This window comes from Hordeum vulgare, chromosome 7H (genome assembly GCF_904849725.1).
Source record: "Hordeum vulgare subsp. vulgare chromosome 7H, MorexV3_pseudomolecules_assembly, whole genome shotgun sequence".
In the NCBI taxonomy this organism is placed as follows: Eukaryota; Viridiplantae; Streptophyta; class Magnoliopsida; order Poales; family Poaceae; genus Hordeum; species Hordeum vulgare.
In genome coordinates, this window is record NC_058524.1 from 215,303,439 (window position 1) to 215,321,737 (window position 18,299).

The 18,299-nt window shown below is 45.0% G+C and overlaps 1 protein-coding gene across 1 annotated transcript; it reads left to right on the forward strand.

Annotated features, from left to right (window-relative positions):
• Window positions 1-1,689: 1,689 nt before the first annotated feature.
• Window positions 1,690-16,799, forward strand: LOC123408894 (chitin elicitor receptor kinase 1-like). The gene is made up of 11 exons (XM_045101925.1): window positions 1,690-2,491; window positions 12,647-12,683; window positions 12,921-13,069; window positions 13,561-13,760; window positions 13,951-14,040; window positions 14,196-14,289; window positions 14,372-14,523; window positions 14,605-14,699; window positions 14,795-14,933; window positions 16,140-16,238; window positions 16,332-16,799. The coding sequence occupies exons 1-11, from the start codon at window positions 1,846-1,848 to the stop codon at window positions 16,494-16,496; spliced, it is 1,866 nt and encodes a 621-aa protein (XP_044957860.1). The 5' UTR covers window positions 1,690-1,845; the 3' UTR covers window positions 16,497-16,799.
• The last annotated feature ends 1,500 nt before the right edge of the window (window positions 16,800-18,299 follow it).

Here is an 18,299-nt window from a genome sequence, read left to right on the forward strand (position 1 = left end):
CACTCTCCGCTTATGAGAAAACACTGACACACATCGCATCAATGGTTGATTGACATCAACAAAGATCCTTACACGCATGTAATCACCCCATGCACGCCCTTTGTCATCGACATCCATCCTCTCCACTTTGCCCAACGTGGATGCCAAAGCTTTGCCACGATCATCATTCATAAGTCCAAAAGGGAGATTCAGAATACGAACCCACATTGAAAGAGTATCAAAGCAGACATCACTGGGCTTGAGTGAAGGGTCAAATTCCTTCAACATAATACAATGCTTGCTAATCGTCCATGGCGATCCATCGCTCACCCGATCCTTGTCTGCCTTGCTTCCAAATTCAGCTAGAAATCTATTTGCTCCCAACAGATGAAACTCCAAACCCCTAGGGTTTCCCCACGCAGGCCTAAGAGCAGCCTTGATCGTTGAAACATGAAGAGTGTTAGGAGCCAAAACCTTCCCAACTAGCGCCCATGACAGACAGCCAGGGTAATCCTCGTCATCCTCCTCGAGAACAAACGCTGTAGGCTCCTGAGTTGTGAGATTGAGACGATCAAGCATAGCCGCCGCGTTGTCCCCCGCAGAAGATGATGCAGATTCCTTCGCAACTGATGCTTTACCCTTAGCAGCCTGATCCAAAACGCGGATCGACAAATCTCCTCCTGGCATTGAAGTACCACCAGGAACCGAAACTCCATAGTTCGCCTCCTCCTCCGCCATCTTAGTAACGACCACGCTCGACTGCGCGTAGACGTCGAAGATAGTAAAGTGCGGGAGCGGCGGAGAAACAGGAGAGACGGGATCGTGAGGATCATCGTCCCCAAACGTAGCCGAGGAAACTAGGGAAGCGCCGCCATCGCCGGCAAGATCGCAGGAGCCCTTGGTAACCGTACTTGTGGGGGTGTGGTGTTGTGTGTGAGTGCTTCCGTCGCTACACGCGCTTTCATAGTCGACGGATACGTCTTTTCTCATTGAATACATATCGTCGGAAGGCGTGGAATAAATCTCGTTGATTCTATTCCACATTTTCGATTTCGCTGTCTATTAAACAGACAAGCACGTCATGCACGCGTCTCAATCAGACAACGGTGCTAAAATAACAACTCTGATAAACCAGTTTCTCTTTCTCCCCCTCCCCAACACGCCATATAATTAGTGGATATAATTGGACGGGGAATGTCAAGCCAGCGAATGACGAACCACCGCATGAAACACCCGCCGTCCAGCTTTGCTCCAGATGGTAGTTCCAGAGCACAGGACGCCGCCGTCGGCGCCCAAGTCCCAAACAATCCCCGAAACGAATAGCTCCAAATGTCACCGGCCGACGTGCCGACGGCGGCCGGGGGAGGTTCCGGAGGCAGCATACATACAGTATATACATAAGTACCTCGAAGGGAGTTGCTTTGTCATGAATTATTCTACTACCACTCATTTAATCCAGAAGCGAACGTGTAATTACATTACAGTGGTGCAGCAGGTTAGAGCCTAAATACGCTTAAAAAGGGTTAGAGCCTAATCTCGCAATTAGCATTAGTACGCGTGAGCGCGACGGGGACATTTCGGCCGGATGGGACACCGCCCCGTGCCCGGCGGGACCTCAGGAATTTGTAGCACGCTCCGTTTGACCGCGCGGCGCTTCCCCGGCACGACCGCGTCCACCTCCCGCTGGCTGGCTGGCAGTGAAACGCCGTGGCCTAACCGCCGAGCGCCCGGTCGCGAGTCAATCAAACTCCCCGACGCGTCAGCGTCTTCTCCACCTCGCTAGTCGCTCCCAACCCATCCCCTCTGGCTACAGACTGTCGAATGGTGCCAAGCTTCTCCCGCCCCTCCCGCTAGGGTTCCGCTTCCATGGAAGCTCCGCTCCTCCGCCTGCTCCTCCTCCTCCTGGCCGCGGCGGCGGCCACCGCGGCGAGGGACGGCTGCACCTCGGGCTGCGACCTCGCGCTCGGCTCCTACTACGTCGCGTCCAACCAGAACGTCACCTACATCGCTCAGCTCTTCGGGTTCTCCGACTACCGAGTGCTCGGCAGGTACAACCCCGCGATACGCAATCTCGACTTCGTTGCCGCAGGGGACCGCCTCAACGTCTACTTCCCCTGCCGGTGCCTCGCCAGCCTGTCTGACCCGGCCTCCACCTTCCTCGCCGCCTCCATCCCCTACAAAGTCACCTCCGGTGAAACCTACACCAGCATCGCAGACAACTTCAACAACCTCACCACCCCCGGCTGGCTGGAGGCCACAAACACGTACCCGGCCAACAACATCCCCGACGTCGGCTTCGTCAACGTCACCGTCAACTGCTCGTGCGGCGACGCCGGAATCTCCACGGATTACGGCCTCTTCCTCACATACCCGCTCAGGGACAGGGAGACGCTCGCATCCGTCGCCGCCAACCATAGCTTCTCTTCGCCGGAGCAGATGGACCTGCTCAGAAAGTATAACCCCGGGATGGATGGTGTCACCGGGAGCGGCATCGTGTATATCCCAGCCAAAGGTGAGGCTTCGCAACTCCCTTATAGATTCAGCTGACTCAGCTGTGGCGTGCAGTTTCAGTTAGATTGAATTGAATTGAATTGAATTGGGGAATATTGGGAATCATATTCAAATAGTGCTGCTATTCGAATTGAAGTGTGGGGATTTCAGTTAAATTTTATCTTGGTATAGCTGACTGAAATGGAGGTGTATCGGGGATAAATTGTTGCTCTAGACAGGTGTGGTGTGCAGTTTCATGCTCAGTTGTAGAGTGATATTGGTACTCTGTTCAAAATTCGTCATGGCGTTATAAAATGGGAATTAAAAATCGTTTTGGGTTGTCAAATTCCAGCTATATTAATGTTTGTGGGTGTAGAATGGACCAATTGAGCTCTGATTGTGGTGCTGACCGCACATATTTCTTCCTTCATGTGCCATTTTGTTGCAACATGTTGATTACTATTGCTCCATGTTGCTGATTCTGTGGGTTGGGTCATGCCAATTCTGCATAGTAGACGATACCCCTCGTGTTGCCGCAGAATTGGATATATATAGTTTCTAAAATATTATGTAGAATACTAATTAAGTCCTTACATTTAAACTATGTGAGAAATTTCTGCATAAGCAAAAAAAAATCTTACCATGAAAAGTTGTGCATGTCACAATTAAATGCAATTTAATTAAAAGCCCACTTAAAATGCGCTAATGCATGTTGCATAGTAGATGATTCTCATGCGTAGATCAGACGGATGTTAGGTGATCAACCTAGTAAATCTATGAAAATGCTAAAAATCTTATGTCAGATTTTTGGCATGGCATGAAACTTTTTCATGGCAATTTATGTTGGCATGAGGTTGGAAAATCTAGTTGGCAAGCATGACAGTTTTCTGGCAAAAAAATAAACTGAGGCAGACTTGCCATGCTCGCCAACTAAATTTGCCACCCTCGATAAACATAATTTGCCATGAAAAACTTCCTATTTGCCATGCCTAAAAATCTGGCGTTTGCTGGATATTCGGGTCCTAAATCTAATGGCTACAACAATTTTGATGATGTGGATGCACGCATATTGAGATAATTAGAAGTAGTGGGGATCACTCTTTTAGGTATGTAGGATACGGTACCTCGGTAAGAAAATTGCCTAATATTTCCGTGGGGGGGGGGGGATAGACAATCTTTGCATAATTCGTGAATAGTGCTGCTATTCAAATTGAATTGTGGGGAATTCGGTTAAATTTTAGCTTTGGTTAGCTGACTGAAATGGGGGAGTATTGGGGACTAATTGCCGTACTAGGGAAGTGTGTTATGCAGTTTCGTACTCAGTTGTAGAGTGATACTGTTTTTGTTTTTAGAAAAGGAGGAATACCGCGGCCTATGCATCAGAGAGATGCATGCAGCCCTTTTATCAATGAAATAATCCAAACAGTCTGTGATCCATAACAAGCATGCACCGAGCTGAAAATAAAAGCTATTAGAAGTCAAAAAGAGCCACAATCGGCGAAAATAAGACTAGATGACTAAACACATATCCTGGACTGTCATCCAAACCGGTTGTAGATATCCCAAGCTACCATCTCCCACAGGACAGACATAGTAACCAAAGGCTCCCTGGTTCCGCAGGGGTGAGTAACGACCACATACGGATCCAAGCAGTGGCCCTGTAGATGACCTGCAAAAAAATTGTATGATTTTGTCTGTTAAACACCATGTCATTTCTGCAGTTCCAAATAGCCCATAGTAATGCACATATTCCTATCCGAATATGTCTCGCACTATTAGTATCTACTCCATTTAACGACGTCCCAAATAACGTGTGTATACTATCTGGAGGTGTGATATTAAAGGCTATATGAACTGAACGCAATAAAATCTTGGCCAGGGGACAATCGAGAAAGAGGCGTTTGATGGTTTCATCATGATCACAAAAGCTACATCTTTGACTACCCTCCCAATTACGTTTGGCCAAATTATCCTTAGTGAACAAACCACATGAAGACTTTGATTCGTAAGGGTACTTTGACCTTACAAATATGTATCGATTTTGGTATCGGATCTGAATCAATTAGGTCCAAATACATAGATTTTACCGAGAAGGTACCATTCATAGTTAACTTCCAATGGAGGCTATCAGACTCATCAGAGAGTTGTATATCCATCAACCTTCTGATAAGATGCTGTTAGGAAGTATTAGTATTAGTCTAGGAGTCCTTATTAGTCTATTAGTATTAGTCTAGAGTCCTTATTAGTCTATGTTTACTTTCCTTGCACCTCAAGTCTTGTGTAATATATATATGCTCCTTGGGCCTTCAATAAACATAAGTTGCTTTCCTAACATGGTATTAGAGCCTTAGGTTATTTTTTTTTGCATGCGCAACTCGTGCTCCGATCCAATCTCGTCTCCTGCCTGTTCCGATCCGGATCCCCTCCTGCCGGTCTTCATCAGGTCGCCGGATTCCTTCCCGTGGATCGAATCAGCCTGCAGTTCCCGTCCCGTCTCTTCCTGTGGAGCGCACCAGCCGGCAGTCCTCGCACCAGCCTGCAGTTCCCGTCCCGTCTCTTCCTGTGGAGCACACCAGCCGGCAGTTCCTGCTGCTTCTTGCCTCGATCCCGATCCGGATCCTCTCCTGCTTCTTCCTGCTGGATCGGACCAGCCAGCAGTTGCGCTCCATATATTGGAGCCTGCTGGATCCGATCTGACCAGCAGCCAGCCCTTGCGCCCAGATCTCCGCCGGATTGCTGCCTGCTGGATCCCGTCGCTACCAACTTCTGATCTCGTCGCCCGGATTCTCCTGTCTCGACGTGATTCCTAAAAAAAAAGAATCAAAAAATCAAAAAAAGAAAAAAAAGAGAAAAAAATGTCTGCTGCATTCGGCTACGTTGCTGTTCCTCGTTGTCCGGTGATCTTTGATGGCACTACACCGAGTTCATTGGCTTCATGCGCATTCACATGCGTGGCATCCGTCTATGGGGTTTCTTTCTGGCGAGGTCTGCTGTTCGCCATGTCCGGTTCCTCCCATGGCTCCTACTCCGCCGACCCCACCGGCTCTTCCCGCGGATGCTCCTTCGGCCACAAAGGATGCGGCTAAGCTTGCTGATGAGGCCGTTGTGAGTGCTTATGATGAGAAGGTCTTGGCTTATGAGGATGCTCTTCGGGTGTATCACGGTGCTCTGTCCGCTTACGCCCAGTGGCTTGATGATGATGCTCGTGCTGCAGCTGTTCTCACTGCTAGTGTTCTGCCTCAGTTTGCCTGTGAGTTTTTGGGCCTTCCTACTGCCTTTGAGATGTGGACTCGCCTTCGTCAACGCTATGCGCCCTCTGGTGATGCCTTATACCTCTCTGTGGTTCGTCAGGAGCATGCTCTTCAGCAGGGTGACTCTACTGTTGATGACTTCTATGCACAGAGTTCTGCTATCTGGCGCCAGCTCGATTCTCTCCGCACTGCTGGTTGTCGTACTCGCCCCTGTTGCCAGGCTGTCCAGGCCAACTTGGAGTTTCATCGCGTCTACGAGTTCCTGTCTCGACTCCGTAAGGAGTTTGAGCCCCGGCGTGCTCAGTTGTTTGCTCGTGGCCGTATTTCTCTCATGGAGGCGCTTTCTGAGATTCGTGCTGAGGAGACTCGCTTACGTGGTGCTGGTTTGCTGGAGGTTCCCTCGGTGCTCGCCGCTCGGGCTACTTCTACGCCACCTGCTGCACCGCCCCCTTCTCACTCGAGTGCACCGCCGCTCTTGCCCACTCCTTCTGGAGGCTCAGGTCGCCCCCGTCCACATTGTGGCTACTGCAACAATGATGGTCATATTGAGTTCCACTGCTACACGAAGAAGAAACACTTGCGCCAGGCGCAATCATCATCTACAGAGACTTCGTCATCTACCTCGACAGCTTCACCCATCGCTTTGACTGAGCAGGATATTCTGAGACTTAAGCGTCTGCTCGCTGCTTTAGGTTCTTCCACGACGGGTACTGCTGGTATTGTGACTCGGGCTTCCCGCATTGAGCAACCACCTTCTACATAGTCAGGACCGTCTCACGCATACTCTGGTTGGAATTGGCCTTCGCCGCCATGATATTATTTTTTCTCTTCCGCTGCCATCATCCCTAATCTAGTGTGTGTTTTCTAGTTTTCTTTGTTTTCCGCTGCGTCCATCAAATCCGTTGATATTTTGTGTTTTCTCATGCCATGCGAGTCCACCATACCTTAGTCCGTCAGCCTTTCTCCGGTCCTGATCCTTTCTATGCAACTTTTGTGGCCTATTTGCCCATGTTGTTTTCTATAGGATTTTCTGGACTTCTTTTTGCATTGTCGATCTACGTCCATCGTGCCTTATCCGCCGAGCTTCTTTCGTCGATGGTTGTCGTGGACTATGATTTTCTGCACAATGCTTTATTCTCTTGATGTGCCATCTTCTTTTGACAACCCATCTTCTCTTGATAATTATCTTGTATCTTCAAGTGATGCGGTGTCTACCTCTGATGTGCCGTCTCTTCGTTCTCTCCTTCGGCGACTCGACAAGTTTTGAAGACTTCATGCTACGACGACACTCTCAAGACGCGGATTTGGATTATCATTTTTTTTAGTATTACACTTCTTCAAATGCAATGCTATTGCATATGCTTTGCATTTGAGGGGGGGGGGGGTTAGGAAGTATTAGTATTAGTCTAGGAGTCCTTATTAGTCTATGTTTACTTTCCTTGCACCTCAAGTCTTGTGTAATATATATATGCCCCTTGGGCCTTCAATAAACATAAGTTGCTTTCCTAACAGATGCAACCATGCTTCCTATCTATCTCCGACCAAAGATCTCCGGAATTGTATATTTAGAGGATTAGACTGTAATATTGTATCAACATAAGCCTCCTTACGCTGTACAATATTATAAAGAGATGGATATTGTGTGGCTAATGGCGTCTCCCCTAAGCACGTATCCTCCTAGAATCTTGTCAATGCACCATTTCCAATGATAAATTTAGTTCTAACAACCTGGGCCAAGGTCTTAGATTGTAGGTACTTATTTTGCAAAATGTGTACCCACATACCTTCGATCTCAACAGAAAGCCCGAACAACCATTTACCGAGCAGACATCTATTAGTTACCTCTAAATTCTCAATCCCAAGACCACCCTATCCCTGGGCCTACAAATAAGGTCCCATCTAGTAAGTCTGTATTTCCTCTTTGCTTCATCACTCTGCCAAAAGAATCTAGATTGATAAAACTCCAGTCTTTTTCGTACCCCAACAGGTACCTCAAAGAAGGACAGGAGGAACATCGGCATACTCGTGAGCACCGAGTTTATCAATATTAGCCTACCTCCGTATGACATAAACTTGCCCTTCCAACAGCTTAGTTTTTTGTCAAATCGATCCTCAGTACAGTTCCACTCCTTGTTAGACAGCTTGCGATGGTGAATTGGTATACCCACATAACTAAACGGTAGGTTACCAAGCTCACATCCGAACAATTGTTTATAAGAATCTTGTTCGTCCTTGGCTCTCCCAAAACAAAACAATTCGCTTTTATGAAAATTTATTTTCAATCCGATAACTATTCGAATAGACATAATACAAGCTTCATATTTCTGGCCTATGCCAAATCATGCTCCATAAAAACAATCGTATCATCAACGTATTGTAGAATGGACACCCTACCATCCACTAGGGGTGTGTTTGGTTCATGGGATAGCCCAAGAAGGACAGGGATACCACGTGTTTGGTTCATGGGCGAGACAGGATATGGGCGGTCAGATCCTCAGAATATTCCTTGAAAATCCGGCTCCGCACATCCGCGAGAAAGTCGCGGATATGAGCAGCCATCTCGCTCGTGAACCGTTTCCCCCCGTAGCATCCCACCCTCTGTCTTAACACAAAAGCTCTTGATCCCCTCGCGTGCATCTCCAGTTCGTGCTTGATCTGTGCCACAAGCGACGAGACTGGCGGCGGCGTCAGCTTACGGTGCGGACCAGCAAAGGCCTGGCAGTGCCGCCTGCGGCCTGAAGGTGCGCCAGTCCGGCCGTCCCAGGGGCACGCATCGGCTGCAGTTGCGCGACGGCGTGGTGTCGCTTGAGGGTGTGCGTGCCAAAAGAGCAGCTCGCGGTGGCCTGAACGAAAGGCTCTCTGTTTGTGCATGGCCTGAACGAAAGGCTCTCTGCGCAGGCGAGGCAGACCTGGGCTTGAGGAGAGCTAGCGCAGACGACGTCAGCCAGGCTTGAGGAGAGCGCGCTGCAGACGGAGGACGCATGGTGTGTGTGCTGCTCTGTAATGATGCTTGGTGTGGGTGTTGTGTACTGAACTACTGATGCGCGGGTCACTAATCCTGATGCACTGGCCACTGATCCTCTCCTCCGTTTTGTTTTCTGCTGCAGAAAATTTCATGCTGACAAGGATAACAAACTTGATGCGTCACCGTCCTCTCCTTATTTTTCTCTCCGAAAGCTGGTGTTATTTGACCCCGTAAATCATAACCTCAACTTTTTTTGAACACTTCTAATATCAACTTAATAGTAATGTTTGACACAGAAAGTGTGTAATCTTACATCAATCAAAAAGATAATCAGAACTCTTATCCATCATCTATTGGTCAACCAAACACTTTATTGACAATCCAGAATCGTATATTTCATCCTTTAAACCAAACAAAGTATGGGCTAACCTCACCCACCCAACCAAACAAAAAAAGGGCTATCCCTATCCAGCTGGATGGAGATACCCATATCCACCCGAGATTGTCCCTTAAACAAAACACACCCTAGATGTGGTACTAGTCAACCTACTTGACCTTCCTCTTTAGCCCTTCCTATCATGATTGCCAACATATCCGCTACTATGTTGAACAAAATCGGAGACATCGGGTCACCCTCTCTTAGACCCTTGTGCGTCTGGAAATAGTGACCTATGTCATCATTCACTTTAATTCCAATGCTGCCTTTTTGTACAAATTAATCGACGTGGTTCCTCCAGAGATCATCAAATCCCTTCATACGTAAGACTTGTTGTAGGAAAGGCCATTTAACCTTGTCATACGCTTTCTCAAAATCCACTTTGAAGATAACTCCATCCAGTTTCTTCAAGTGAATTCGTGCAACGTTTCATGCATGATAACCACACCCTCTAGTATGTTTCTACCCGGCATGAAAGCCGTCCGACTTGGTTGTACCACAGAATGCGCAATCCTCGTCAGTTGATTTGTCCCAACTTTAGTAAAGATTTTAAAATTCACATTAAGAAGACATATTGGACAGAATTGCTCAATGCGTACCGCCCCTCCATCTTTGGCAACAACGTAATAGTCCCAAAGTTTAGGTGGAATAGCTGCAGATGGCCATTAAACAGGTCATGGAATATCGGCACTAGATCGTCTTTAATAATGTGCCAACACACTGTTGGAAATATGAGCAATTTACCATAGGATTTTATTAAAAGAAAAGCTAGGATAAACATAACCATCATAATAAAGACGGAAGAAGGCATGCAATATAGAGATGAGATGACAAAAGACATGTGCACGTATGATCTAGAAAAGAACATATGTGTAACCGTTCTATATAGACAAGGTATCATATGAAGTGATGAGCAGAAACGGAACATATCTAGAAGAGATACTATAGCAAAAAGTTGCGGTAGGAACTGAAAGAAGAAGAACATGAGTACGTACTGAGTTGCAGCAACAGTAGGATTGGTGTTGGCGTTGTCGTTGGCCATGTTACCAGAGAGGTGGTCGACGTCGGGGAAGTAGTCGTCGTCCGGGAAGAAATCGTCGGTGTCCGTGATGGAAGCCAGTAGTCGCGCTGAGCGCTCCCCAAAAACCTTATCGCCCTTCTCCCGTACAGGACTCGAAGAGATGGAGTTTCGGAGGCCTAGGCGAGTGGGAACTTCTGATGCGGCGAAACTGCAGCGTTCGCTTTCAATATCCACCAGTCGTGTGTGGCAAAAATTTAGTTCGGCTTGGCTCATTCCCGCAACCCGCGGCGCGTCGTGACGAGGCGGGCGGCGGAGGAGGAGCGCGCGTGTATGTCTCTCTTGTTCTCAAGCTCATACATGTGTGGAAACATCCTCCCTTATAAGGAGGTCCAACTCCCACTAAACTAGCAATGTGGGACTAAACATTTCCACCTCTTGCCTTGCACAAATGGGCTGCGTGGGCCTCTAGGATTTATTAGGAATTTTCTGAAATCATATATATTGGGCTGGCCCATATTTGGACAAAATTCCAGCAAACACTTCTTATAGAATACAACTGGGAAGCCATCCGGGCTAGGCGCCTTATTATTCTTCATTTGTGATATGGCCTCAAATACCTCTTTCTCCCTGAATGATGCGGATAAAATCTCATTCTCTTTCGTCCTGTACTGAGGAATATCTCCGACCCTGTGCTCATCCTTAGACACGAAGTTGTCTTTGGGAGCCCAAACAGTTGTTTATAATAATTAGAGATATACAATTTTAAGTTCTCATGTCCTACAATTGTACCCTCATCTTGCTCAACGTGGAAAATTTTATTTTTTCTGTGTTTTCCATTTGCAATCAAATGGAAATACTATGTGTTGTCATCACCCTGGACAACATGTCGCACTTTAGCTATAAGTGCCCACTTCATCTCTTCTTCTCTAAGAAGCTCTCGTAACCTTTGCTCTGCCTCCGTTTTCGATGCCTGATCATTTGCATCTAAAAAGGAGGATTCGGCCTTGAGATCAAGCTCATTTATAAGGTGTAGAAGCCTCTCCTTTTCCACCTTATAAATTCCGCTTTCATTTTTAGCCCAGCCACTTAGGAACCGTGTCAAGTGCCTAATTTTGTCCTGCCATTTCTTAATACTCGACCTCCCACCTGTGGCTATTGCCCATTCCCGGGCTACGAGATCCAAGAAGGCTTCTCCCTCAAACCATCCTAGTTCAAAGGAGAACGTGTTCTTGTTTCCCGCGTGTGTCGCTTCTCCAGAGTCAACAAGCAGTGGGGTGTGGTCGGAAATCGCTCTTTGCAGGGCTTGAACTGTCACCAAGGGAATTTCAGTTCCCATTCAATGCTTGTGAGAACTCGATCCAACTTCTCGTAAGTTTGGGTAGGCAGTATATTTGCCCAAGTAAACTTCGTGCCTGAGAGTTCAACCTCTTGCAAATCTAGACTTGCGATAATCATGTTAAACATAAATGACCATCTACCATCAAAATTATCGTTATTTTTTTCATCTCTCCTCCTGATAATATTGAAATCCCCTCCAACCAGAATAGGCAGCCTCTCATCCCCACAGATCCACACAAGGTCTGCTAAGAAGTCTGGTTTGAGTTCCAGTTGAGCGGCTCCATCTTTATCGAAAAAAGTTGAGCGGCTCCATACACTGTGACTAACGCCCATTGGAACCCATCAACCTTCGAGCGCATCCTAAATTTGATGGCAAAGTCCCCAAACACTACGTTACGGGCATCCAGCGTCTCACACTTGACCCCAATTAAGATCCCACTGGATCTTCCTCTTGGAGGTAAACAGTGCCAATCAAAATCAACACCACCTGATAATGTGCCAAGAAACTGCGACGTAAAATTATCCCTACCAGCCTCAAGTAAGGCAATAAAGTCCAGCTTATGTTCTAACGATGCTTCCGCCAGGAACCTTCTTTTAGCCAAATCTACCAGACCTCTGCTATTCCATAGTGATACTGGTGCTCTGTTCAAATTTTGTTATGAGATTTGGGATTGTCCGTTGTTCGTAGTTCCAGCTATATTAATGTTTGTGAGTAGCCTCGTTTCAAAAAATGTTTGTGAGTAGCAAATAAACTGATTGAACTCTGGTTATGGTGCTGACCCCACATTTTTCTTTTCATGTGCCATTTTGTTGCCACATATTGATATGATTTTGTCCATGTTGCTGATCCTGTGTCTCGTGTCATGCCAATTCTGCATGTATGGTAACTCGTAAGAAAATTGCCTAAATAATTCCTAGGGCCAAACGATCTTTGCATAACTATTAATTTCAAGAGACACGTTAAAGTGAAACCCTCAATCCATTTGATGATACCATGTGGTTACAATGTTGACATTGATGTTTAACTCAATTTGATGTTTGAACTCTTTGTTGGCTGTATCATCTTCATGCGAAGTATTGAGTCAATAAAAAAAATTCAGTTACATGTTGCGTAGAATTGATCACGTGTTCCTAAAATATTTTCCTCTGCTTTTTTGGTTTTCCAGATCCCAATGGAAGCTACCATCCTCTGGAATCACCAGGGTAAGAGTTGTTATTTTAACTTATATTTCTACCCACTTGATTTTCTTGGTCATGTTATGTTTATTCTCATGCAGTTATGCTGATAAGTATCCTCGTCTTGTGCAGTACAGGCAGCCTTTGTCCTTTCGCGACCTAATTATTGCTCGGTGTTAAGGTTTTTTTGGAAAGAAAACTGGATGCTGGTGATTCTTGTGAGAGAATTGTGATGTTTATTCATGTTCAACTCTTCGCAATAGGGAAAAAAAGTTCAGCGGGAGCAATAGCAGGAGGTGTTGTGGCTGGTGTAGTTGCACTAGTCCTGGGTGTTGTGTTATTCTTGTTTTATAGGCGAAGAAAGGCGAAAAAGGACGCTTTGCTTCCATCTTCTGAAGAATCTACCCGTCTAGGTAACAATAAGTTTTGTATGGATCTCTGACTACTTCTCTGACCCTGGAACTGCGAGTTATTCTTGTAATTTCTTTTGTAGAAAAGCATTTGCATGTCCTAATTTCATCACTGTATGTTAATTTATGTCCTTTGTTCATCTCAACAATGTTCTGCTACAAAGATATGAGGGGATTTGGGTGGTTTGAAGTAATGCTTGTCTATCGTGTGAGCAATTATATTGATTTTTGTGGACCTGGAAATATTGTGGAGTAAATAGAGTATGATATATGTTATGATTATGAGTAATAGTTTCGGGGCTATAAGTGTAACCAACAAGCTATGTTATGGACCTATAAGTGTACTTTTGGAGGATAGAGAAAGTTAGAGAACCTTGAATTATGCTTCCATTTTCCTCTTGTTTTGTGCTTCCCTGTGCTGAACAGTCCTTGACAACTGTTATAGCAGAATGTGGCTTCTGCTATTTCTGAACTATTAATTCTTTTTGTTCCAGCCAGTGCAGTATCCATGCAAAAGGTGACACCATCAACCAGTCAAGCTGACGGAGCTTCACCAGCTGCTGGCATTACAGTTGACAAATCAGTCGAGTTCTCATATGAAGAACTTTTCAATGCTACAGAAGGATTTAACATAATTCATAAAATTGGACAAGGTGGTTTTGGTGCTGTCTATTATGCTGAGCTTAGAGGCGAGGTTAGTTCATTTTTATTTCATTTGCATTCCAGAATCCCGCATGCCACAAACCTGTACTTAACTAGGGGATTGAACAATGGTGGAATAATATAACTCTGCGATGATCCATGAATTGTGATCATGCAGCGCCATGACATGTTCTTCATTTGAAATGACTTGCTTTATTTCTCTTGTGTCATCCACTGTCCAGAAAGCTGCCATAAAGAAGATGGACATGCAGGCTACTCAAGAGTTTCTTGCTGAGTTAAAAGTTTTGACACATGTTCATCATCTTAATCTGGTTCGTATATCTTCTATATCTGTACCTAAAAATACTGTTCTTTTAATAGGATGATGATACAGATTTTCCATGTGGACGTCTCGTAATGTCACACTATTGTCTAGTCAGGTTAATTTAACCTCTTCACTGCCATTTCAATGTTCGATTTCATGCAGGTGCGCTTGATTGGTTATTGCACGGAGAGTTCTTTGTTCCTTGTCTACGAATTTATTGAGAATGGCAACTTAAGCCAGCATTTGCGTGGAACTGGTAATGTTCTGCCTCCCAAATATATTGACTCTGCCTTTTCTGTTCCTTCTGGCAAATTAATCTCTCCGCGCATTTGTGATAGGTTATGAGCCTCTTTCTTGGGTTGAAAGAGTTCAGATTGCACTAGATTCAGCAAGGGGTCTTGAGTACATTCATGAGCATACCGTTCCAGTGTACATACATCGGGACATTAAATCCGCAAACATCTTGATAGACAAGAACACCCGTGCAAAGGTAGGAATGCTTCAAGGAGAATTCATGTGTTTCATATGTTCTGTCCACCCTTGATGTAATATTTATGTGTATATCTTCCAGGTTGCAGATTTTGGTCTAACAAAACTTACAGAAGTTGGTGGTGGTACATCTTTGCAAACACGTGTTGTTGGTACATTCGGTTACATGCCTCCAGAGTAGGTGTCCCGAACATCTACTTGTCGTTTTGCTAACTGCAAAGTATTCCCTGATTGTGAGGAATGTTGACATTTATGGGAAATGGTGTTTGCAGATATGCCCGATACGGTGATGTTTCTCCTAAGGTTGACGTCTATGCCTTTGGTGTTGTCCTGTACGAACTCATTTCAGCCAAAGATGCCATTGTCCGATCAGCTGAATCCACCAGTGATTCAAAGGGATTGGTTTATCTGGTAATTGTGCTTCTCATCCAACAAGTCACATTCTGCTCTCAATGATTCATAAAACTGCTAGGGTACCTGTTTTGTGTATCATTCTGCTTTTTTACTTCTAGTGACATTAGTTAGTTACAGAAGGTCAGATTAATATGGATGTTTTGTTATCCCACAGTTATCCTTTCGAAACCACCACGTACAGGCTGGCTTTGGAGTGAAATGCGCCATTAGTTCATTAACTCAAAATGATTGCACACTTTAAACCAAGAACTCAGAAAGTGATCAATTTAGTCCATAATTGTTTATTTCATGAAACTGGCCAAATCCGGTTAGGATGCCACGTTGGCATTGCTTGGACCGCTCGTAAACTGGCTTAACTTAGGGGCTTTTTTGCAAGATTATGTCAATCTCGTTTAGACTACACATAGGCGTCAACAGCTCAGGTAGAAGCCTGCTAACCAAGAGAACTATAAGCTGTTTGTGTAGGCATTGTTTAGTATTGGTTTTTATTCTTTCTATTTGTTCGGTCAGTTTCCAAAAAAGATTGATACCACAAGTTGCATTGTGTGGGATTTGTACCCACGCCTGACTAGGGAAAAAGAGTGGCCTGCTAACCAATAGGATATCAAGTCATTTGTGTGCATTGTGTTAAATATATTTTCTCTTCTCCTAAGCTTAAATACATACAGATGAACAATAAACTCTGAAAAGGTAGTAGTGGTAAATAGTTTTTAAGAAACTGGTATTCTTTCATATACTTTGTTGTAACACAATCCACAACTTATGACTTGATCCTACTGGTCAGCAGGCCACCTTTTCCCGACCGAGCAAATAGAAAGAATAAGGACCGATAGTAACCAATGGCTACACAACTAGTACCTTATAGTTCTCTTGGTTACCAGGCCTTATACCTGAGCCCTACGACGTGTGTTTGAGTCATGCATGGCTTCTGTTTATACACACGGCAGTTTCAATTTGAACGCGGGTTAATCTTGCAAAAGAGTCCCGGTAAAAATTAGTCAGTTTATGAGCGGTCCAAGGAACGCCAAGCGTAGCAGCCATGTGGATGGTTTTTTTTCTCTCCCGAATCGGTTTTGGCTTTATTTGATCCAGTAAACCAGTTTATGGAGTAAATTGGTCACTTTCGCTCCTGGCTTTGGGTCCTTGCTGAACTTATTTACCTTGCCTGTTTGATGACTTTACCATACACTGAAATATGTGTAGTTTGAGGAGGCTCTCAACGCACCGGATCCGAAGGAAGGCATCGGGAGGCTGATGGATCCAAAGCTGGGAGACGATTACCCCATCGACGCCATTCTCAAGGTTAGAGAAAGATGCTCGGGCTTTGCTTTCCTTGCGTGGTTGGATTGGATATATGCCGGCCAGGATAAAACATTTGTTGCCTTGTGGTTGCAGATGACACACCTGGCGAACGCATGCACACAGGAGGACCCCAAGCTGAGGCCGACTATGAGATCCGTGGTCGTCGCGCTGATGACGCTCTCCTCCACAAGCGAGTTCTGGGATATGAACGCGCTCTACGAAAACCCAGGCCTGGTGAACCTCATGTCCGGGAGATGACCTCGTCTCCCCAGCCACATGCCTCCCCTGGCCTTGTACATCTGGGTTCTACAGTCGAATGCGGGACGATAAGGCGGTAGTGACAGCCTGACAGCGTCGATTGTTTTGGCTATCTTCGAGCGTGTAATTTCCCATCGGTATAGATTCTTTTTTCTGCCCTTTTATTTATGTCCGAGTTCACATTTCCTTCTTGGAGACAGTAGCGCCACATGCATGTGAGTTGTATGGGTCAAGTGTAATATATGTACGTACAGGTACGTGCTTATTTTGACATGGCAATGGAAATAGTTAATAGGCCTTGTAGATGACTAGCGCTTGTGTGGCAATAATCTTGCCAGAGGATATGTGGAGTCTTCCCTCGGACAGAGATATTGGTAGTATTACAGTACTATTAATACTGTACTTGATTGCTCCGTTGGCTGCTTGCTCCAAGTTGCTTTCTACTACTAGCAGACTAGCATGTCGGCAATCGGTCAAGACGTTAGACGTGTTGGTGATATTGACGTTACGTGGAGATACTAGTCAAAGATGTATTAAAGAAATATAAGAACGCTTAGGTCACTAAATAGCACTTCCTATATAAACTAATATAAAAGTATTTAGATCACTAAAATAGTGTTCTAAATGCTTTTATATTAGTTTATGGAGGGAGTAAGATCTAAGTAGCTCCTCAATCGTATCATCATCCTGTTGTAGGGAATGAATATTTTTCTTTCGGTGTATGTCATTCATGATTTCATAAAAATATCTAGTATTTGAATCACATTCATGTAACATGTTAGCTATCTGTACATTTAAATGACTCTTGATCTTGATTCCATGTTCAGATAGAGGTCTAACCTTTGCCAAGGTTTCTAATTCATCAATGATAGATGAAAGACAAAGCTTCTCCTTTTTAAGCATACCACCGTATGCCTGGCCCAACCATCAAAGAATTTATGTAATGCATGTATCTTTTTATTCCATCTATGTATTGGGGTAGGCCCGACCACAGATTTCTCCCACATCTCCTTGATCATATTATGGAAGCCATCCTGAAACAACCATTGAAGTTCAAACTTAAACTTGTGTCTATGTTGTGGTCGTGGCAAACCAGTAGTTAGGAGAGTGAGTGCATTGTCCGATAGGTAGAGAAAGAACAGACACGATAGGAAATTTAGATTCCTAGTCGGTTGCCATTAAAACGCGATCTAGTTTCTCATATGTCGGTTCTGGAAGACTGTTTGCCTAAGGAAATTGTCTTCCAACCATGGAAACCTTTTGCAGATCTAGACTGTCGATGACAGTGTTGAAAAGGAAAGGCCAATGATTATCAAACCTACCACGGCTTTTCTCATTGGGAAATCTAAGCAAACTGAAATTCCCACATGTAAGAATTGTAAGTGCATCTAATGGCACCCCGTGTTGGTTTTGGAGTACTAGAGACAAACATGGTTAAGGGACTAATATGTTTGTAAGAGTTCACACGTTAACACGGATAGAAGTCCCACGAGTTTTGATTTAACCATCGTAGACGACCCCTAAAAATGTCTGAAGACATTGATGATGGCCGAAGCCATTGGTGGTGCACAAAGAAAATCGCTTGAAGATAATGAAACATGAAGACAAAGTCTTTTGATAGTTTTGTTTCTCTTTCCTGAGTCATAGGAACCACCATACTGTTAAGTGGGGTCAGTGTGATCGAAGTCACACGATGACGTGATGCACAACCCAAAATACCTATGTCTTCGAGCGAAGGACAATGAGAGGAAATCTCTTCCAGAGTTGGTTGAGTTAGCATTGCTTGTATCCCAAGTAATGTTT

Coding starts and splice junctions, on each gene's coding strand:
- LOC123408894 (XM_045101925.1), top strand. CDS start 1,846: ATGGAAGCTCCGCTCCTCCGCCTGCTCCTCCTCCTCCTGGCCGCGGCG. Junction 13,761..13,950: donor ATGCTGAGCTTAGAGGCGAG/GTTAGTTCATTT, acceptor TCCACTGTCCAG/AAAGCTGCCATAAAGAAGAT. Junction 14,934..16,139: donor CAAAGGGATTGGTTTATCTG/GTAATTGTGCTT, acceptor AAATATGTGTAG/TTTGAGGAGGCTCTCAACGC.